This window comes from Saimiri boliviensis, chromosome 1 (genome assembly GCF_048565385.1).
Source record: "Saimiri boliviensis isolate mSaiBol1 chromosome 1, mSaiBol1.pri, whole genome shotgun sequence".
NCBI lineage: Eukaryota > Metazoa > Chordata > Mammalia > Primates > Cebidae > Saimiri > Saimiri boliviensis.
The window spans coordinates 113411483-113434718 of NC_133449.1; the positions used below are offsets into that span (position 1 = coordinate 113411483).

Below are 23236 nucleotides of genomic sequence, written 5' to 3' on the forward strand. Positions count from 1 at the left end.
TAATGTTCTGTTATCTTACTCTATTTTCAAAAAGCCATACCCCGTGTTTTTCAGTTAATTTTAACGACAAGAATACAAGAACTGTGGGTTCTAGAATAACATCAGAACTAATGCAGCACAAGAAAAAGGGGTCGTTCACCTACATTTTCATAGTTTGCGAGGACTTTGTCTGACTTGAGCTAGTAATTTCTGGTTAGGATTCTTAAATTTCTCAGTTTCTTCCAAGAGCCATATGATAGCCACAGGGCCACCTTAGCACCTATGGTTACACAAAACCAAAAATATTTTAAGATCCTGCCGTTTATATTTTTAGAACTAAAAGACATATTATCCCAGCAAGATTATTCTAAGGGACATGTGGGCACCAATTTTAACATCCCCATCATAAGAGTACTTAAGAAGTTTTCTTGAATGAATATGTATATTGACTTTCTTCTTCTTTCAGCAAGAAAATATTCCAGGGAAATCCTTTGAGGATGATCCCACACGCAACTGCATTTTCAGTTATTTCTGTGCTCTTTCTAAAGTCACAAAACTAACAGCTCCAGTTGCAATCGTAGCATTGGTAAGCTATTTCTTATTTATAAAGCATCTTTAATAACTGGTCTCCTACACAGCGTATGGCCGTGTTTCTAAATAAAAGTTCCTAAAGTTATCATCAGATCTTTTAGGAGAAACCTATGCAAACAAAGTAAATACACATATTAGAGTTTAATCATCGTCATGTTTTAAAATGATGCCATTGCTTTTCTTATCACAGAATAATTGCTGCTGAAAGCAGCAGGAGAGACTTCTGGTTTCTCCCTCAACAGATTCCAATGTAGGTCTAAGCTGAGTTCCAGGCTGTATTTCCCCACAGTTCTGACCTGGAGCTGCTGCTCTGAATGCTTTGTTGTTCCTGTTGACCTCTTGTGCCTGTTCGGGAAATTGCCCAGGAATGTGGAACTACTAAGACTTGGACGTGGGCTTTGCTAGTTAGCCTGCCAAGCCATAGCTGTGTCCTTACCTCTACATGGTTCTCCCAGAATTCCTGTGGTGAGACTCATTCAGAATATAAAGTCCTGTTCAGATGGCTGGGATGGTTTGACCCTCCCCACACTAACCATGTGGTAGAGGAATGTCAACTACATGGCCTGGAGAGAAAGGATATTTAGAGCAGTACCCTCTCCTTTAGCATCCAGCTAGAGCTTAGGGGTGAAGGCCTCCGCTGGGCACCTGCATAGAAACCTCTTCATGAGCACTGGATCAGATGCAGGCCATTTCATGGAGCTGCAGCCATTGGGAATGCCCAGCACATGCTGGGGGGAAGCAGGAGTGGTACTTCCAGATGGAGAGAGAGAGAGCTGAGGCAGGAGGGAAAGCTGGATTGGAAGAAGGGGGACTTCACTGTATACAGGCTAAATTTGGAGTGCCTGTGAGATAGCAGAGTGACGTGTGCAGTCATTATTTGAATCAACGGAACTGGAACATGAATCTGAGCAGTGCAGTCATCATTTGGATGTATGGGACTGGAGCATGAATCTGAGCTGGAGGTAAGGAATGAAGAGTAAGAGTAGCTGCTCAAGGCGAGGCACAATGGCTGACACCTGTCATCCCAGCTCTTTGGGAGACCAAGTCAGGCCATCACCTGAGGTCAGGAGTTCGAGGTCAGCCTGGCCAACACTGTGAAACCCTGTCTCTTCTAAAAAATACAAAAAATTACCTGGGCATGATGGTGGACACCTGTAATCCCAGCTACTTGGGAGGCTGAGGCAGGAGAATCTTTGGAACCTGGGAGGCAGAGCTTGCAGTGAGCCAAGATTGCACCACTGCCCTCCACCCTGCACAACAACAGCAACACTCTGGGGAAAAAAAGAGAAAAAGAGTAGATGCTCAAATGCAAAGAAACTGTTTAGAATGAAAGTGGACAAGCCGGACATGGTGGGACACACCTATAGTCACAGCTACTCAGGAAAAGGGAAAAAAGAGAAGATGGACAAAAGATAGCTCTGTAAAGACCACCAGCATGTGAGGGGCACGCCTCCAGTAAAGTGCCAGAGTGCGAGGAGGAAGAGCAGGAGAATGTGATAAGAACAAAGGGTTCGCGATAGGAAAGGCTGGGGTCACAGTGCTACAGGCTGCCAGGAAGGTCCCCATTCCATAAACACCCCTGGGATGCCAACCCTGTGTCACTCTTCTAAATGCTGGGGTAGAGCAGAGGACAGGTCGAGCACAGTCCTTGTCTTTATGAGGCATTTGTTTTAATGAGGAAAGCAGTTCTTTTTTTAGGTAATGGCAAATAACAAAATGATAAAGCACAATTCAGAGAGAGTGATGGGAGGGGCTCGCTGTTTCCGATAGAATGATCAGGAAGAGCCTCTCTAGAGAGGTCACATCTAAGCAGTGACCTGACTATAAAGCGAGGATGATAAGGAATGCTGGCATTATAGGCAGTGGGCTGAGTGCCAAGACTGAGACAGGAACACATTTCACGTGTGTTCAAGGAACAGACAGCAAGGAGCCCGACTGTGAGAGAAATGAAAGAAAGAACGGAAAAGATGCAGCCGCAGAGGCGGAGCCATCGCTCACAGAGCCCTTTGGCTTGCAGACCAGGGGACGAAGTAGAGGTTTTATTCGTTTGAAGCAGCGACTAATGGTAGATCTTGAGCAGGGGAGTGCAGTGTTCTTAATTTAGAGGTTATCCCAAGTTCTGTTGGGAGAGTAGTCCATAGTTGGGAGAGGGGTCGGGACAGTGAAGAGGACTAAGTAGCAACTAGGCTGTTACAGGTGAGCCGTGGCACGTGGCGGCCCAGAACCTGAAGCAGGCAGCCTGCCAGTGAAGGTAGCCATGGAGGGATTACACACGGATTGGAGGAGGGTAACTCACATGTAACTATTAGTCTCCAGGAGCTGGGCCAATGGCAATTTCCTGGACAAGATTAGGGCCAGGTTGCGGAGTGGAGCCTTGGGGTGAAGGGCTCTGGTTTGTGGGTGTGAAAGCTCCAGGGACCTCAGCAAGAGGAGTCTCAGGTGAGTGATGGGGGTGGGGGTTGGTTAAGGTGAGATGGGAGGCAAGGAGCTGGCACCAGGGCATGACACTGTGAGCAAATGAGAGGATGTCGTGGGGGAGCTGGGGAGAGCAGGATGGGAACAGGCAACACATTTGTATTGGGGAAAATCTCTGGCAGAGAGAGAGAAAGTCTTCAAGAAGAGGTGATTTGGGGAACAGTGTTCTGCAAAAGTGGATAGGATCCATCATGCTGATAGAAGAGTCGATGTTAAGAGAAACTTTCTCACTGACCCAGGAGGGCAAGTGGTATCGATGAGTGTCAGCGGGTCACTGGTTTACCAGTAAAGGTGACAGGAAGTTGAGGGCTTGCCAGTGCTGTTTCAGTGCTCTCTCATGAGTACTGTGGAGTTGCACACTAGGAGGGAGGGTTATTCCTTGAAAAACCGACAGTGCAGGGTTTTGGAGAAAGGGAGCAGGATCTCTCATAAGAACATGTCATGTTCAAGGGTCATGTGATTTGGAAAACACAGTTGATTTTGGAGAACATTGCCAGATCTGAGCCACCGATCTGATAATGTTCATACAATAAATGAACTCTCTTAAAATAAACTGTTTCTCTTTCACCTTGATTCAAAGACCTCACGTAGCATAGAGTCATACTCTTCTACAGAGCACCCTCTGAGGTAGCAACATCTCACAGCTTATCTCTGTAACCTTCCCTCAGCTGGTCCTTCTTCTAGTTCTTTATAGGATAGAGACTGCACAGATAGACAATCATTTCTGAGATTATCTCACAAACTGCTTGGCGGGTTTACAGCCACCCCAAGGATAGAGAGGCCGGCAGCTCTCTCTGCCTTCAAACCGCCAGAATTGACTGAATGCAGATACTGGAGGACAAGAAATAAGTTTTTGTGAAGTGATTGTGGAGACATGGAAAGTAGGGGCTGTGAGCAGGACCCTCCATTCATTCACAAGCATTCCTCATCAAGGCGCTGAATACAGGGACTGTTTCTCAGCAACAGAGACCTGCCCTTGTCATGCTCTCTGCCTGCCCACACTGGGAGGCACTCTTGACCTGCAGTTCCTAAGCCTGTGTCCCAAAAGCGGGTGAGTTGTTGTGAAAGGAGAAGACAGCAGTATTCTCAGTATGATTTGCGTGCTATACGTCCTAGCATGGCATACCTGTAAAATTCCTATCTACCTGCCAGCCAGGTGTGACGCTGCATGCGGATGGCACTGTAGTGTTACCTGAACAACCTTAATCTGCACCAGGACTGTGTTTGTGCTCCCTTTCATGAGTGTGAAGGTGCTGAAGGTGCCTTTCTTCATGCTCACATCCCTGTGAATGAAATTGGCATGAAAATTTCTGTGGGCATAGTATGCTGCAGAAGTATCTGACTATGACTGTGACTTGGCCTCTTGCTTTGTGTGAGCAAACTCCCTGCACAACATGAGAATAAAAGGCACTTAACGTTCTGGCAAAAACCAGAAGTCTTTCATTCTTAAATGATATCACCACACTGAAACAGAACTGAAATCAAAGACAAGTGCTCTCTTTGGCAGGTGTACATTGAACGCCTTTTAACGAATGCTAACATCGATCTTTGTCCTACTAATTGGAAACAAATTGTCCTCGGAGCCACGCTTCTGGCCTCCAAGTTTTGGGGAAATCGTCGTCACTGGAGTGCAGATGACAGCCAGAATCCCAAGGATGTTGCAGTTGAGACAATGTGAGTTTCTAAGGTTTTGGCAAACTTTGCCATCATTTTCCATGCCTCATTTGCTCTCCAAGTTATCAGTGTAAGAAATATCTTTATAGGTTTCATTGTGCACATAAAGGAAGTAGGCATAAGACCACAGACTTCAATCTATCCAGCTTTAGTATAGCAGTTTATATTTTCCAGCATTAATGGGTAAGTCTTGATGTGATATTGTTGTAATAACTGGCTGATAAACTGAAAAGTGTTTTTCTGATTGTTTTTTGGCAAACCTCTTACAAGTGTGCTGTCAGAAAGACACACTGCAGTAAATATCTTTATAGCTTTTTAGAAGCCACCTGCCAGTTTCAGTCCCCTTTGAAGGGGCAAACATCAGGCCTTTGAAATACCTGGCCACTTTTCATGTCTTAAGGCCTCTGGACTATGCAGCAGTTACAGCTTTAACCTAAGTCACCCATTGTATATTTGCTTTTGCTTGTCTTTATCTCCCCCTTTAATCTGAAGATCTGCTTTTATAGTAACCTTGAGATATGATGTTAAATAGCTACAGATTTCTCTGCCCTGGCTCCTCCCCATTAACCTTGCATGTGTTTGGAAATTGGTCTGATGAGTTAGAAGCTTGCACATTCACCTCCCGCAGTGTGAGAAGCATTTCTGGGGAATCACGCCATGCCCACCACACTCACAGGCTCCCTGGGTACTCAGACATTCACAGAAGCAGGCTCGGGGCCAGTAGTTGTTTACGAGAGTTCGGGAGCTGCGCAGGGTCATGGAGTTCCTCCCAGATGCACCAACATGGCACTGCAACACAGCTTCCCCAGGGTTCCCTTCCCATTTGGCCTTATGACTGCTGTGAAGTGAAGGGCCCTGAAGCAGGCAGGCAGGGTGAGCAGGGGGGCATTTCCAGCAGAGCTGCCCTGGGTGCCCGCTGGACAGTGAGGACAGCTGTGTCGGCCGCATCTGGTGCAAGACAAGGGAGCAGCTCTTGTTTACGTTGACCATCAGAAAAGACAATGCCAGGCAGTGGCACAAGTTAGTTTTGTGATCCATCTTTGCCCGTGACTCCAGATAGGAGGATTGCTATTCAGAATCACCTCAGTGTATGGCTGCAATTGAAGATAGTTTATATTGTAGATACACTGCAGTGTGTATATATCTACATTCAATCACTTGTGCACAGGAGTTCAGACCTGCTGGGTAGCAGAGTGAAGCCTGTCCATACAAAAATTTTTTTAAAAAATTACCCAAGTGTGTTGGCAGGTTCTGTAGTAGTCCCAGCTACTTGGGAGTCTGACGTGGAAGAATTGCCTGAGCCTGGTAACTTTAGGCTGTAGTGAGCTGTGATCACGTGACTGCACTTCAGTCCTGGGTGAGGGAACCAGACTCTCTCTAAGAAACAAACAAACAAACAAACATTTTTGTCACCACTTTGCTAATAGTATAAACCAAGTGATAATTGTGATATTTGGGGTAGCCATTTTACCAAAGAGTATGACAGCAAATGAATTTGAAACAAATGGAAGTACTTTGAAAGTTGCAAATGCTAAAGGGAGTTTAATCATAGTCATCCACTGCAAACTGTTCCCTAAAAGGAAGCAAGATTTGTGACTGCCTGATTTCTCCTTCTCTGCTGCCTGGCCAGAGCTGATTTATCAGTACAGGATAATTGCAATAGAGAAAGTGTTTAATTCATGCAGAGATAGCTGTACAGGAGACCAGAGTTTGACTATTACTGAAATTAGTCTCTCTGAAAACTCTGGGATGGTTTTTTAAAAGAGTAATTTGGTGGGTAGGGGGTCAGAAAGTGGGGAGTGCTGACAGATCAGGTCAGCGATGAAATCATAGGGCAACGTTGAAGCTGTCCTCCTGCATTGAGTTGGCTGCTGGGTTGGGGCCAGAAAACCATATGAGCCACTTTGATTTGTGAGGGTGGTGTCACCTGATCCCAGTACAACGTCTGCAAAATATCTCAAGCACTGATTTTAGGTTTTACAATAGTGAAGTTATTCCCAGGATCAATATGGGCAGGTTCAAATTCTTGCAGCCTTCAGCCTCATGACTCCTAAGCCACAATTTCTAATCTTGTGGCTAATTTATTCGTTGTGGAAAGGTCATCTATCTAGTTCCCAGGTGGGAAAGGGGTTTGTTTTGGGAAAGGGTTGTTACCATCTTTGGTTTCAAAGTTAAACTACAAACTACATTCCTTCCAAAGTTAGTTTGGCCTCTGTGTAGGAAAGAACAAGGACAGCTTGGAGGTTAGAAGTGAGATGAAGTCACATCAATCCTCTTTCACTGTCATCATTTTCTCCGTTACAGTTTTTGCAAAGGTGGTTTCAAATTTGTTCAAATCATGAACACTTAGTTCTGCCATTTTGGCAGCTGAATTGTTCTCAAAACCTGCAGCTAAGCTGCCTGGGGCTCTGATTTCCAGTCACAAGATCAGAGAGCATGCAGGCATAAGTGCAGGTTTCCACAGAAGTGAGCTCCAGAAGCAGTGGAGGCAGAGGCCAGCCCCAAGAAGACAGGTTCCAAACAGAGCTGTTTGTGTGTGAACGGAGAAACACCGGGAGCTACGGTCTGAACAGGCTGCTTCTGTTTGTGATCTTGGGAAGCTGAAAAGCATTACGTCCAAGCATTTAATAGACATGTGTCTCACCCTACTCCTCTTGACTATTTGCAATGATCCCATTTTGAGTGTCAGCTTAACAGATAAATAACTGCTGTCCCTCAGATTTTTCTTAAAACGTTCCAACATCGATGTGTCTTCCCGGAATATATATCCTTTCTAGAGAGTTAAACTGAGTAGCCACTATGCAGAAATGCTGTGTTGTAAAGGGTATGCTGTTCAGTCAACTAGCTGTTTAAAAAACCAGAAATCGGCCGGGTGCGGTGGCTCAAGCCTGTAATCCCAGCACTTTCGGAGGCCGAGGCGGGTGGATCACGAGGTCAAGAGATCGAGACCATCCTGGTCAACAAGGTGAAACCCCGTCTCTACTAAAAATACAAAAAATTAGCTGGCCATGGTGGCGCATGCGTGTCTGTGATCCCAGCTACTCAGGAGGCTGAGGCAGGAGAATTGCCTGAACCTGGGAGGCAGAAGTTGCGGTGAGCTGATTGCGCCATTGCACTCCAGCCTGGGTAACAAGGGCGAAACTCCACATAAAAAGAAAAAAAATAAATAAAAAATAAAAAAAACGGAAATCTTAGAAGATGAATCGGCTGTTGACAGAATTCTTTTCTTCAGCGATTAAACCCCTATAAATAGCTACACTAATTCTGGGAAGTGCCATTAATTTCTGTAGTAAGTCACGACCTGATTACCTGTCTATTCAAATATTGTTTCATTTACATTTCTATAGACCTATGGATACGTGAACAGGATATTAATTTTAGAAGTAGGTTCAGTTGGATTTTACGTTCAGCAAATGAGATCCCCACATCTTGACTTAGAGTCGAACTGCCCTCCACTTTCAAGCATTTGCTTACTTGGCCAATGGGTAAAAGGTTAAAACGTTCAAACCAAGAAACCAAATGTATTGTTCAGATATTGATCATTTTTAAGCAATTAACTCATTACAGGGCTTACTCTGAAAGCACCCAGAATGACTCTAACTGTGTACCTATTAATTTAGCTTTGGTGAGGGCAGCTGGATGACCGTGAGGCAGAGGACGGCTCCCAGGGCTTTCCTCTCCCATTGCCTCCAACTCCCCCACATTCTGTTCTGTCCAGGGGTGACAGATGCCGAGTTCTTTAGGGTTGCATTCCCAATTCAAGAGCAACACTGCATGTGTTAAGGCCAGGGCCCTACTATAAATCACATTATAATATGAGTTTAGCCAAAATGACTCTCCTTGACTTTTCTGCCTTTCAAATTGGAAATGTTATTCTTCCCCAGTCTCTTCCTAATATTAAGGTGAGCAGAAACTTGCATTATGCCTCCTTGACACAGCCGAGTGTGCTGGAGCAGAGGGAAGGGGATTCTTTTTGCCATAAAATGTATCTTGCTTATGTATTTATTTGGGATGAATTCTCTTTGTAGCCTTACGGTTTTTCCTCCTCCGAGGTAATAGGGTGGCTCTCCATGGGTCCCCTTGTTGCCATGGTGATGCGCCCCATCTTCCTGTTGGTGCTTCTCTACTTCAGCAAGTCCCTTCCTGTTATTGTCCTGGGAAATATGCCTGGAGCTCCTTCAGAGCTAAGAAATGGTACCCATCATTCCTGTCATCTCATCACCATTGCGGGGTTTGTGAGTGAGCTTGGAGTCTGAGTTGCGCAGCTGCCCTAAGGGAACTGTGAAGAATAAGCCCCGAGGCAGCAGCAGGAGTGCAGAAGAGGCTTCCACCTCTCCCTCATCCCAAACTTGGGCTGCTGGGATGCAGAGGAGACCCCAAGCAGCTGTGCCTTGTTTGGACATTAGTGTAAGGACCCAACCACTCAGCCTTTATTTGTTTCAAAACAGAACTTTGAGCATCCTAGTAGCTCAGAATATTTTTAAAGATAACCCACTTGACTAAAATTGCCCTGTGTTCGCTTTATTGTGTTTCTCCTCCCCCAGGAGTAAGATGGAGAAGAGTTTTTTGGAGCTACTTGAGTTTAATATTCATGTGTCTGCCAGTGTTTATACGAAATATTACTTTGACCTGCGTGCCTTGGCATACGACCATGACCTGTGTTTTCTATTTAGTTTTCTTCGCAAAGATAAAGCAGAGAGATTGAAGGTAAGGCTGTGAAGTCACTTAGTGGAGTTTCCCATTGGCCGCAAAAGCCGACATCTGTGACAAAATCAGATTAAGTAGTGATTAGGAAAATGAAAGCCTTAAAATTAACAGACCAAAGTGCTTATTTTTTTGGCATCATATTTCAAGTCTTTTATGCATTATACAAGAATCATCATCATCATCATTATTATTATTATTATTATTCTTTTAGGAGAAGGAGTTTCGCTCTCGTTGCCCAGGCTGGAGTGCAATGGTGCGATCTCAGCTCATTGCAACCTCTGAATCCTGGGTCCAAGCGATTCCCCTACTTTGCCTCCTGAGTAGCTGGGATTATGTGCAGGCACCGTCATGCCCGGATATTTTGTATCCTCATTAGAGACAGGATTTCTCCATGTTGGTCAGGCAGGTCTCGATCCCTGACCTCAGCTGATCTGTCCACCTTGGCCTCCCAAAGTGCTGGGATTACAGGGATGAGCCCCTGCACCCGGCCATGGATCTGTATTTTAAAACGTTATTGATATTCTCACTGCTTTGACCATAATTCAGAATATTTTTAGTTAAATTTAATCTGTTCTTAATGAGTTTTTTATTTTCTACCTGTTCACATAGCATTCATGAATAAATGCAGTTGTATTCCTAATTATATCTAAATAGACAATGCACTTACTGCTCTTGGCTGTCTTTTACTTCAGCAATTGCAATTTCGTGTCCTTGTCTATTCTGTATATCTCGGTGCAGTCCCAGGAGTTTATCAGACAAAGCAGTAGTGGCTGACAGACTTGTGCTTAGACTGTATAAGGTGCCAGTGTTTCAAGTACTAGGTGTAGGAACGACATGAGTTTCAGTGAAAATGGCTTCATGGGACAATGTAAGATTTATGGTTTATGACTCTTGGTGAGTACACAGGAAAATTCCAACTGAGACAGACACATTTAAAACTGGCATTGTCTCTGGTGTCTCGGTGGTACTTTGGAATAATACATTTCTCTACCACAATGTGCAAGTAAAGCAGCACCTTGTGGTGCTTCCATCATTAGGCTTCTTGGGTGTTCTCAAGCAGCCCTGCACGCACCTGCCTCATTAAAATCTGCTTGGAGTGTGTAGTAACTACTAAGGATTCGGTAGAATTTGAATCACTGAGTAAGTTGATTGTTTGGCACAAGTGTATGTTGATTATGCTGAAGGAACAAGTGCACAGGTAACAGATAATATTGTTACAAGCTTGTCACAATACTCTGAAAATCTTTTGGAGCCCTATTTTATTTTTTATGTGACAGTATCACCAAGCAATGAGCCCAATTTTCAACTTATAAAGTAAGTTTGTCTTGCCTCTGGCAATCTTTTCATAGCTCTTAAAGGAGACTACCTTGGTGAATGGGCAGGGAGTTGCATCCTCAGAACCCGGCACTGTAAAACTCAGCCAAAGCAGCTACAAGGGAACCCTCCAAAGGAATCTGTATGTGTGGCTTCTCATCAATGATGCCTTTTTAAAAATGTTGGAGCCTTTTTAAAAATTGTACCCATTTTCTCTTTAATTGACTTTCCTAGGCTATGTCACCGCCATGTGAATACAAAGACTTGCATAAAGATGTCGCCACTATGAGAAGGGCCGCCAGCATGGATTTCATCGCTATTCGGCATACTAATGCCATCTTACCTTAAAGACAGAAATTAGCATTATAAGATCCTGGACTCCTCAACTGTAAAGACTACAAAATAGCACTTCTATTGCTGAAAAAGTCCAGGAAAATTAGGATCTTCTTTTTTTATGTTTTTTTAAAAATTTTTCTTGTTGTCGTTGTTGCTATTGTTGACTTTGTTGTTGTTGATTAGGATTTTCACAGAGCACAGATTTCTTCAAATAACCACACTGTGAAGCTGGGTGATGGTGGCATGAACAGTGGTTGCCAGGTGCTTTCTGCCCTTCTTGTTCCACTGAGTCCAGATGGCATTCCTAGGGCACTACCTTCTTGAACAACTCTTGGGGAAGACTACTGTCACATAGACACACCACATCCCATTGCAGAGTCAACAGTCACCCACAGTCCCAAGCAGGTGACAATCTGAACTGAGCTGGAATTCAAAAATCTATAGAATTGGCCCCAGATTTGTGAGAGTGCCTGGGTTTGGATCTCTGTCCACAGAGGCACTGAATGCATGATGGCCCGAAACAACAAGTGTGGGAAGATAGAATGCATGGGGACAAGGCTGTCATTACTCCAAGTTCCATGGGGGTTCAGGCCTGTTCATCTCGTCTTTGAAGGGAATCTGTATATGTGAAATGAGGCTCCCACCTCATGGTAATAAAGGGAGAGATGAAATCAGCTCATCTTCCCCCAGGCCCATACTGGTCATACCAAAACACAGAGTCTTGCTGTGTTGCCAGGCTGGAGCACAGTGGCGAGATCTCCAGTCCCTGCAACCTCTACCTCTCGGGTTCAAATGACTCTCCTGCCTCAGCCTCCCAAGTAGCTTGGACTACTGGCATGAACCACCAACCCAGCTAATTTATATATTCTTAGCAGAGACAGGGTTTCATCATGGTGGCCAGGATAGTTTTGATCCCTTGACCTCGTGATCTGCCTGCCTCAGCCTTCCAAACTGCTGGGATTACAGGTGGGAGCCACCGTGCCCGGCCTCTTGCATTTATGTTCACAATAAAGTGGTTTGGTATATCCCACTGTTGACTTGTGATTTCCTCCTCCAAACATAATCTGTGGCCCTGTATACACAACTGAATATTTTCATGTATTGATATTTTGTGTCTGAAGATGAAATATTAAATGAAACATGTTAAAACGTTTCATGCAAAGCCTTCAGTGCTTGTAGAGACTACTCTTTGGTGAATACACAAATTCATCTGTTTTAAATATTAACATTTGTATTAGATATGATAATGATATTTTTTTCTCAGCTTCACTTGTTAGATAGTTACGTATGTTCTTTCATAATTAATGATATTGTATCTGATATTTGATGTAAAAAACTCCTAGAATATTTGGAATTGATACTTGAAATTAAACAGCAAAATGAGAATTGCTGAAACCTACTGATAATGTACTTATGATGGGTTTATTATCTATGATCTCTTTCATTGTTAATTTTTAAAGTTTCCGTGGAAAATTGTACTAAGAACTTAAAATTGTCTATAAAACCCTTCGTGCCCTGCGCTTTAGCTCCAATGCATAATGAATAAAGGAAAATGGATTTTCCTTCAGGAATTCTGCTGGACTCTTCCTTTCTTTTCCCTTTAACCTGGGGCAGCGTCTTCAGGTCACCATGGGGTGAGGTGACCATGAATGGGGTCCCTAGAACTGCCGCTGGGAGGAGTGTGTATGTGGAGATGGGTTTCGTGACCACGTTTCTTCCTCGGGTCTTTCTGGTTGTGATGGTGGCTTTGAGGATGGTTTCTGAGGATCCTCTCCAGGGGATTCCTCCACCTTTGGTGTCTCCCTTGGTGGAAGGCCCGAGAATATCTGGAGTGGGATTCCTAGGGTCACCCCTGTGTGACAGAGGTGCCTTGTGTGGGTCCAGAAAGCCGCGTTTTTGGGGCGGTGGAGCCTCGTCTCCCCTGTAGGGTGGGCAGGATGTCTGAGGGAGTGCTGGAGGAAAGCCCTGTGTGTCGGGGTCGCTGTGCAGTCTCAGTACAGCCCTAGACCTGGGGAAGTCATGATGGAGACTCAGAGGTGCTTGGGGCAGGGAAGGGGGTGGCCTAGGCAGTCACCAAGGTGTGACAGCATCGCTGATGCCAGGAGGCAGTTTGGGGAGGGGTCTTTGGAGGGGAATAATTGTGGAGTCTCCACAGGCGGGGAAAGTGTGAGGGTGCTCCAAGGCTGGAGATCAATGCGGGGGTGGGTGGAAATAACCTAGGGAAGCTCTCAGGAGAATAATGGGCCCCACAAGGGTTGGGGTGGAAGGAAGGGGCCTAAACAGGTCCTGTCTTGCACGGCCCTTGTGCAGGGTGTCTGAGAGATGGATCTCTGGGGCTCCTGAAGTCACCGATACCCTGGGTGGGGTGTTTTCCAGGGTCAGACCTTTCCAGGTCCTGGAGCAAGGAAATGAAACTGGCTTCTTCCTCCCCACCGCCTGGTTGCTGCTTGGCAAACAACCTTCGGGAAGTGCCAAGGCTCCTGGCATTCCCTGACAGGCCACAGAAGCGGCTCAGGGCTGGGCCCAGATCAAGGGGTCCTCTTAGATATTTATATTTGATGTTGAAAGTGACATGGGAATAAAGGCTTCATCTGCGCTTTTGTTTCTAGTCTCAAACTCCATTTTGCTGTGTCATCTTCAGCAACATTTCCCTCTTAGGGCCTCATATTTCCTATATATTTTGGGGGAAATCTGGAGTTTGGAACATGAGTTACCTGTATCAGGACTCAGTATAACATCTATAAATGGCTGGTAGGACATGAACCAGACTTAATTTATTTATTTATTTATTTACTCATTTATTTATTTATTTAGAGATGAAGTTTAGCTCTTGTTCCATTGCCCAGGCTGGAGTGCAGTGGCAGGATCTCAGCTAACTGCAACCTCCATCTACCGGGTTCAATAGATTCTCCTGCCTCAGCCTCCCAAGTAGCTGAGATTACAAGCACATGCCACCACCCTCCAGTTATTTTTTATCTTTATTTTTATTGTTTGTATTTTTAGTAGACACGGGTTTCACCATGTTGGCCAGGCTGGTCTCAAACTCCTGACCTCAGGTGATCCACCCACCTCAGACTCCCAAAGTGCTGGGATTACAGACATGAGCCACCACTGCCCACGAGGGCATGAACCAGATCCATGACACTCAAAATGTGCTCCACTAGCCAGCACTCACCTCACCTGGGAGCTTATTAAAAATACAGAAGAATCAGGTGAGGTGGCTCACCCTTGCAATCCCAGCACTTTGGGAGGCCAAGGTGGCCGAATCACTTGCGGTCAGGAGTTCAACACCAGCCTAGCCAACATGGAGAAATCCCATCTCTACTAAAAATATAAAAAAACCTTAGCCAGGTATGATGGCCGGCGCCTGTAATCCCAGCTACTGAAGAGGCTGAGACAGCAGAATCTCTTGAACTCGGGAGGGAGCCACAGAGTGAGACTCCACCTCAAATCAATAAATATTTTTAAAAATTAAAAATAGCAAAAAAATAAGAAAAATAAATAAAAAATAGCTTTCTTGTCATGGCCTGCACACCGTAGGCTCGTCGGTCTCTGAGACCTGAAAATTGAGCGTTTTCACACCCCAGGGGCTTCCTCTGGCAGCTCTGCAGCTGTCACCATGCCACAGAATGAATATATTGAATTAAACTCGTAACGCTATGGATACCGTTTGGATGACCATGAGAAAAAGAGAAAGAAGGAAAGTCCTGAGGCTCATCAACGTTCAAAGAAGGCAAAGAAAATGATTGGTCTGAAAGCTAAGCTTTACCATAAACAGTGCCGTGCTGAGAAAATACAAATGAAAAAGACTATCAAGATGCATGAAAAGAGAAACACCAAACAGAAGAATGATGAAAAGACTCCACAGGGAGCAGTATCTGCCTATCTGCTGGACAGAGCGGGGCAACCTCAAGCTAAAGCACTTTCCAGTATGATTAAACAGAAACGAAAAGAGAAGGAGGGAAAATGGGAAGTCCCTCTGCCTAAAGTATGTGCCCAGGGAGAAACAGAATCATTGAAAGTTATTCGAGGGCCAGGCATGGTGGCTCAGGCATGTAATCCCAGCACTTTGGGAGGCCAAGTGGGTGGATCACAAGTTCAGGAGTTCAAGACCAGACTGGCCAACATGGTGAAACCCCATCTCTCCTAAAAATACAAAAATTAGCTGGGTGTGGTGGCAGGCGCCTGTAATCCCAACTACTTGGAAGGCTAGGCAGAGAAGTGCTTCAACGCGGGAAGCGGAGGTCGCAGTGAGCCAAGATGGTGCCACTGCACTTCAGACTGGGTGACAGAGCAAGACTCTGTCTCAAAAAAAAATAAAAATTAAGGAAAAAAACAGTGGGATTATCCTGGGAGTACAATGGAAAGAAACCCTAATACCACAGCTATACAGCAGACCTAAAAGCAATCAGTCTTCATTAGACGTCAAAGAACTCTATGAAAACTATTTTAAAGACAAATGTAGATACCATAAACTATGTGGTTTAAAAGTTAAAAGTTCAAGCTCTGACATAAAGCAATGCATATTTTTAAACAAAAGGCAAAAAGAACCCACAAAAATCAACTATATAAAAGCCATGTTCCATAAAGGAACGTATAGCACTTTTACACAATTAGCATGTAAGAAATGATGCATGATGCTTGCTTTTCTTCTTATAATTTTTGTATTTTTAGTATAGATAAGCTTTCACCATGTTGGCCGGGTTGGTCCTGAACTCCTGACCCCAAGTGATCTACCTGCCTCAGCCTCTCAAAGTGCTAGGATTACAGGTGTGAGTCACCGCACCTGGCTGGCAAGTAAAGAACAAGCTTTCTGAGTAACACAAGCAAACCTCCCACAGTTAATTCACAGAGAACACTTACACTACCGAATTCACGCTCAATCACTTTAGATTCGTGAAAGGTACAGGTGATAATCATGTCTCCTTTTTTTTTTCCTTAACTAAAATCGAACCTGTCATTTATGAACTTCTTTTCTTATCAGCCTTTGCCTATTAACTTATATTAAAGAATAATCTGGGCTACGCACAGTGCCTCACACTTGTAATGCCAGCACTTTGGAAGACCGAACAGGGGTGGATCACGAGGTTGGGAGTTTGCGACCAGCCTGATCAACATGATGAAACTCCGTTTCTACTAAAAATACAAAAAATGAGCAAGGCATGGTGGCGCGTGCCTGTAATCCCAGCTACTCAGGAGGCTGGGGCAGGAGAATTGCTTGAACCCGGGAGGCCGAGGTTGCAGTGAGCCAAGGTCACGCCACTGCACTCCAGCCTGGGCGACAGAGTGAGACTCCGTCTCAAAAAAAAAAAAAAAAAAAAAAAAAAAACAATTGGAAAACTAAGTTGAGGTTTAATTTCTTTCCCTTTTTTCTTCTTTCCTTCTCCCAATAAAAAATCGGGAGGTTGTTATTTGACTATACTTACCAAAACCTTATAATCACTGAAAATTATAAGTTAAAATACTAATAAGCAATTATAATTTCCTATTGTCTCAACTATTTTTTCTTACCTTTACAGGAACTCTACATTTTAAATATTATTAAATTTTAAATTATACATTTTATGAACTAGTATCTCATTTAGAAATTCACTTTCGCTTTTATAGTTTTTATAATTAAAAATTTATTTTTCAAATTTTTTATTTTTCTAAATTTATAGTAGAGATGGGGTTTCACCATGTTGGCCAGGCTGGCCCTGAACTCCTGACCTCAAGTGATCCACCTGCCTCAGCCTGTCAAAGTGCTGGGATTACAGGCATGAGTCACCACGCCTGGTGACTGGCGAGGTCACTGCTCACTGCAGCCTCCGCTTCCCAGGCTCAAGCAGTCTTCCCACCTCAGCATCCCAAGCAGACGGGACAACAGGCACGCACCACTGAGGCAGCAAAACAGGATCTGGAGGCGGGGAACATAAAGTCGATCTCACACTTGGGCTGTAACAGGAAATACCCTCTCCACAGAGAACAGGCCAAGTAAATGGCTCTGTAACCTTACCGTTTCTCTGAAAACGTGGCGATGTCTCCACTTGCCCGGGGTGCATTCCAAGGGAGTTCTGCCATATTCTGCGAGGAACTGGGGTCCGATCTAAACTTTTCATGGGAAAAGTACTGCGGTCGTGGGATGAAGTTACGTAGGAGTAAGGGGGAAAACCACGTCGCCGAAGTGACCGGTGAAACTGTCCTACAGCCCCTGGTCCGTGCGGCTCGGGCCGGGAATCTGCGGCGCAGGTGGCGGCTCCCGGTGCTACAGCGGGGTCGGGGCGGCGGCCGAGGCGGCGGAGGCGGAGGCCAAGGTGATGCGCAGCCGCTGGAAGCCACTGGAAACCGCTGGGCGGGCGGCAGGGCACCTCCAGGCCGGCCGCCAGCTTGGCCTCCTTGGAGCCTGTCCGGCGCTGGAGGTGCACGAGCAGCTGCGGCTGGCCGCGGCGGAAGTGCCGGTTGCGGAAGTGGTGGAGGGGCCGGTCCCGCCGTCCCACCGCCCCCCGGCCCCGGCCCCGACCCGGCCTCGGCCCCCCCTGCACCACCTTGTGGAAGCCGGAGACGTTGAGCTGGCGGACGAAGCTGGTGAAGTTGGTGGTTGTGAAGAGCCCGGGCTCGGCCCCGGCCCCGCGGCCCCGCCGCCGCCTCCCGGCCCGGGCGGGCTGAGCAGCTCCACCTCGAAGAGCGGCTGGTGGATGAGCAGCCCCTCGCCGCGGCCGTCCCAGCGGGTGGACCGTTACCACGGGCTGTTCACCAGACGCCACCGTTCGGCGGGGAAGTTGTTGGGCTTGATGGGGATGGAGAGCGGCGCCTCCTGCATCGCCCCGCCCGGCCCGGACCTCGCGCCCACCCACCCAGCCTACCTCTCCCTCCCCGTGCTCGATTCCCGCCCCCGACCCCCGCCGCGGCCTTCGCCTCGCCCTGTGGGCTCCTGCCTGCCCGGCCGCCGCGGACCCCATGAATGTCTTTTGACAAGTGTCCGTTCTTGTCTTTTGTCCATTTTTTAATGGAGTTGTTTGTTTTCTGATTAAAATTGTGTTAATTTCTTTATAGATTCTGGATGACACTTTTGTCAGGTGCATCGTTTCTAAAATTTTTCTCCCTTTCTGCAGATTGTCTGCTTACTCTGTTGACAGTTTCTCTTGCTGAGCATAATCTCTTTCGCTTCCTTAGGTCCCATGCGTCTATGTTTTCGTTGCGATAGCTTTTGGAGACTTAGTCTGGAAATATTTGCTATGGTTTATGTCCAGAATGGTATGTCCTGGACGGTTTTTGTTTAGGATTTTCATAGTTTTCGATTTTGTAATGTAGGTCCTTAATTCATCTTAAATTGATTTTTTCTATGATAAAAGGAAGTGGTCCAGTTTGAATCTTCTGCATATGGCTAGCCAGCATAGTTTGAAAAGTTGGGTAGTGTGTTGCCTCTAGCTGTATTCTTTTTGTTTAAGATATCTTTGGCTATTCGGACTGTTTTTCGGATTTACATAAGTTTTAAAATACTTTCTTTTCTCATTCTGTGACAAATGAATTGGTAGTTTGATATAATAGTATTGAATCTGTAAATTACTTTGGACAGTAAGGCCATTTTGACATTATTTCTTCCCATTTACGAGCATAGAATGTTTTTCCATTGGTTTGTATCATCTCTGGTCTCTTTCTCTTTCGTTCTTTCTTTCCTTCCTTCCTTCATTCAACTTTCCTTCCTTCCTCCCTCTCTCTTTCTTCCTTCTTTCCTTTCTTTTTTCTCTTTCTTTCCTTCTTTCTTTATTTCTTCTTACCTTCTTTCTTTTCTTTCTTCTTTCCTTCTTTCTTTTCTGTTTCTTTCTTTCTGATGGAGTTTCACTCTTTTTCCCCAGGCTGCATGGAGTGCAATGGCATGATCTCAACTCACTGCAACGTTCACCTCCCAGGTTCAAGTGATTCTCCTGCCTCAGCCTCTCGCGTGGCTGGGATTACAGGTATGCACCACCACACCTGGCTAACTTTGTATTTTTAGTAGACATGGCGTTTCTCCAGGTTGGCCAGGCTGGTCTCGAACTCCTGACCTCAGGTGATCTGCCTGCCCCGGCCTCCCAGAGTGCTGGGATTACAGACAAGAGCTACGGTGCCCAGCCATCATCTCCGATTTCTTACGGCAATGTTTTATGATTCTCACTGTAGAGATCTTTCACCTCCATGGTTAGTTGTATTCCTAGGTATTTCGTTCTTCTTGTGGCTGTTACGAGTGGGGGTGCAGAATGGATTTGCCTCTCAGCTTGGACATTGTTGGTGTATAGAAATGCCACTGAGGAATACCATTTAAGAATTGCCACCTAGTTTTTGACAGTGGTTGAACTAATTTACTCTCCCACCTGCAGGATATACATGTTCCTTTTTCTCCATAACCTTGGAGAGAAAAAATGCCACTTTTTGTACAATGCTTTTGTATTCTGAGACTTGATAATCAACTGAAATTATGTATCTGTTCTAGGAGCCTTTGGGCAGGGACTGAAGGGATTTCTAGGTATGGAATCATATTGTTACACTGTTTGTGAAAAGAGATATTTCACTTCCTCTCTCCTGGTTGGATGGCTTTTCTTTCTTTCTCTTGCCTGCTTGCTCTGGCCAGGACTTCTGGTACTGTGTTGAATAGGATGACAATCGACATCCTAGTCTTGTTCTGGTTCTCTGGGGAATGGTTCCAGCTTTTGCCCATTCACTATGATGGTGGCTGTGTGTTTGTTATAGATGGCTCTTACTATTTGGTGCTATGTTTCTTCAATGCCTAGTGTTTTGAGGATTTTTAACATGATAGATGCTGAATTTTATGGAAAGCCTTTCTGCATCCTTTGACATGACCATCTGGATTTTGCTTTTAGTTCTCTTTATGTGGAGAATCACATTTATTGATTTGCATATGCTGAACCAGCCTTGCAGGAATAAAGCTTCCTTGATCATGGTAGATTAACTTTTTGATGTGTTGCTGGATTTCGTTTCTCAGTATATCGTCGAGGTTTTTCTTTTCTGTTTTTGAGACAGAGTCTCAGTCTTGTCGTTAGACTGGAGTGCAGTGGCACAATCTCTGCTCACTGCAACCTCCACCTCCCAGGGTCAAGTAATTCTCCCGCCTCGGCCTCCCGAGTAGATGGGACTACAGGTGTGCGCCACCACACCCAGCTAATTTTCTGGTGTTTTAGTAGAGATGGGGTTTCACCATTTTGGCCAGGATGGTCTTGATCTTCTGACCTCGTGATCCACCTGCGTTGGCCTCCCAAAGTGCTGGGATGACAGCTGTGAGCCAACCCGTCTGGCCTTTATTGAGATTTTATCATCGATGTTCATTAGGATAATGGCCTGAGATCTTCTTTCTTCATTGTATATTTGCCAGGTTTTGGTATCAGTATAATGTTGGCCTTGTAGAAGGAGTTAGGGAAGAGTTTCTTCTCACTGTTTGAACAGTTCCAGCAGAAATGATATCAACTCTTTTTTATACATCTGGTAAAATTCAGATGTGAACCCATTTAGCCCTGGGACTTTTTTTTTTTTGGTTGATAAACGGTTACTGCCTTGATTTCAGAGCTCATTATTGGTCTTTTTTGGGATTCAATCTCTTTTTCATTGTGTCTTGGTAGGGTGCATATGTCCTAGGAATTTATTAAATTTTTCTCCATTTTATGTGCATACAGGTGTTCATAATATACTCTGATGTTGTTTGTATGTCTTTGGGGTTAGTGGCGATATCCCTTTTATTGTTTTTAATTGTATTTATTTGGATCCTCTCTCTTTTCTTTATTAGGTTAGTTAGTAGCCTATTTTATTAATTTTTTGAAAAACAAGCTCCTGGATTCCTTGATATTTTGAATGGTTTGTAACATCTCAATTTCAAAAGGAGACTGGACAGTTAAGGCAATTATAATCAAAAAGAACAAAAGTGGGGGCATCACATTACCCGACTTCAGATTATACTACAGTAACCAAAACAGCATGGTACTGGTACAAAAACAGACACATAGGTCAATAGAAAAGAATTCAGAGCCCAGAAATCAGGCTGCATACCTACAAACATCTGATCTTTGACAAAACTGATGAAACAAGCAATGGAGAAATTCTTTTCTATTCAATAGAGAGTGCTGGGATAAGTGGCTAGCCATATGCAGAAGATTCAAAGTGGACCCCTTCCTTACAGCATTTACAAAAATTAACTCAAGAGGGAATAAAGACTTAAATGTAAAACTCAAAACTGTAAAAATCCTGGAATACAATGTAGGCGATACCATTCTCAACATAGACAGAGGCAAAGATTTTATGATAAAAATACCAAAAGGAAAAATTGACAAATGGGATCTAATTAAACTAAAAACCTCGGTACAGCAAAAGAAACTATTAACAGAATAAACAGACAGCCTACAGAATAAGAGAAAATTTTTTGCAAACCACAGCTGACAAAAGTCTAATGTTCAGCATCTATAAGAAACATAAACAAATTTATAAGAAAAAACAAACATTATAAAGTGAAAAGAGGTCATGAACAGACACTTTTCAAGAGAAGACATACTTGTGGCCAACAAGCATAGGAGAAAAAGCCCAATGTCAGTGACCATTAGAGAAATGCAAATCAAAATCACAATGAGATGCTATCTCACACCAGTTAGAATGCCTATTACTAAAAAGTCAAAAAATAACAGATGCTGCAATATTTTAGAGAAAAAGGAATACCTATGTCCTGTTGGTGGGAGGATAAATTAGTTCAACCATTGATGAGAACTGTGTGACAATTTCTCAAAGACCTAAAAGCAGAACTACCATTCGACTTAGGAATCGTATTGCTGGGTATATACCCCACGGAATAGAAATCATTCTGTGGTAAAGACACATGCACGTGTATATTCATTACAGCACTATTCACAATAGGAAAGGTGAAATCAATCTAAATGCCTCTCAATGGTAGACTGAATAAAGAATATTTGGTATGTATATATTATGGAATAGTATGCAGTTAGGAAAAAGAATAATACTATGTCCTTTGCAAAAACCTAGATGGAGCTGAAGGTCTTTATCCTTAGCAAACTAACACAGAAACAGAAAACCAAACAGCACATGTTCTCAATTATAAGTGGGAGCTAAATGATGTGAAGACATATAGAAGAAAAACACACTCTAGTCCTTACTGGAGGGTAGAGACTGGAAGGAGGGAGAGGATCGGGAAAAATACCTACTAGCTACTAGGCTAGAAACTGTAGAAAATTAAGGTTGAGCTCCAAAACTGTTTTCCATGGTGTCGAGATGTAACTTTCCCATGTCATACTATGTGCTGTTTCCCATGTTTTCATACGGTGATGGATGGGGATGTTGCAAGCATTGGGAAAAGAAAACTGAGATGTCTTAATGTTTCTGTGTTTCAGCAATTGAATGTTTTTATTATTGATCTGTGTTTTTCTTTGTGTGCTTATTTGGTTAGTATTTCATATCACGTAGTGCTCTGTCTTCTCCAAAAAACATGTGTATTTATCTTAGGAAAGAAATGTAAAGTGTGGTAAATACGATGGGTTATGAAGGTGCAGTGACACTGACTCCATCCTACCTTCAGGGATAAGCCAACCCTGAATGTGAAAAGAGACGCTATTTTTATTGCATAGTACCACACAGGGCCAGAGCTTCCCAGAACCAGCTGGGGATTGTTACCTAGACCCAATGTTGTTTACTGTTAAATCTTGTGGCTTGAGACATCTTCTAATTGAATTTGATATTTTAGTGTACGTTACTATCTTTGACATACATCATTGAATAAAATGCAGGATATGTATTTTAATTTTTTTCATTTACCACTTCATTTCAAGTTATTCTACCAAGCTCATGAAATATTTCGCTAATTGTCATAAAAGTGAGGTTATGGCACGGGCGTTCTAAGATTTAATACATTGTTTCTAGGGGAGGTTGAAATACAGTAAACTGAATCTTAAATATTATAGAACTTTTAAAGAATTTGGCTTAGTTGGAGAAGGCTGTGGTATATTTAAGGATGTTATGTATTCTACATTACTCCTTAGGAAACAGATTTTCAGACCTGGTGTGCTGGCTCACGCCCATAATCCCAACACTTTGGGAGGCTGAGGCAGGAGGATTGCTTGAGGCCAGGAGTTTGAGACCAGCTCAGGCAACAGGGCGAGACCTGGGTTCTATGAAAAAATAATCAAATAGGGAA

General features: G+C 44.2%; 2 protein-coding genes across 2 annotated transcripts in view; both read right to left on the minus strand.

The window, feature by feature from the left end:
- The window catches only part of LOC141581415 (uncharacterized), a 578148-nt gene that overhangs the window by 373459 nt on the left and 181453 nt on the right, over nt 1-23236 (minus strand). The gene's annotated exons all lie outside the window — the stretch shown is intronic.
- LOC141581721 (heat shock factor protein 5-like) lies at nt 1790-18014 on the minus strand. Its single transcript, XM_074387987.1, has 3 exons — nt 17072-18014; nt 5952-6096; nt 1790-5813 (listed from the first exon to the last, which is right to left on the minus strand). Exons 1-3 carry the CDS (start codon nt 18012-18014, stop codon nt 5798-5800), a joined length of 1104 nt encoding a protein of 367 aa, XP_074244088.1. The 3' UTR covers nt 1790-5797.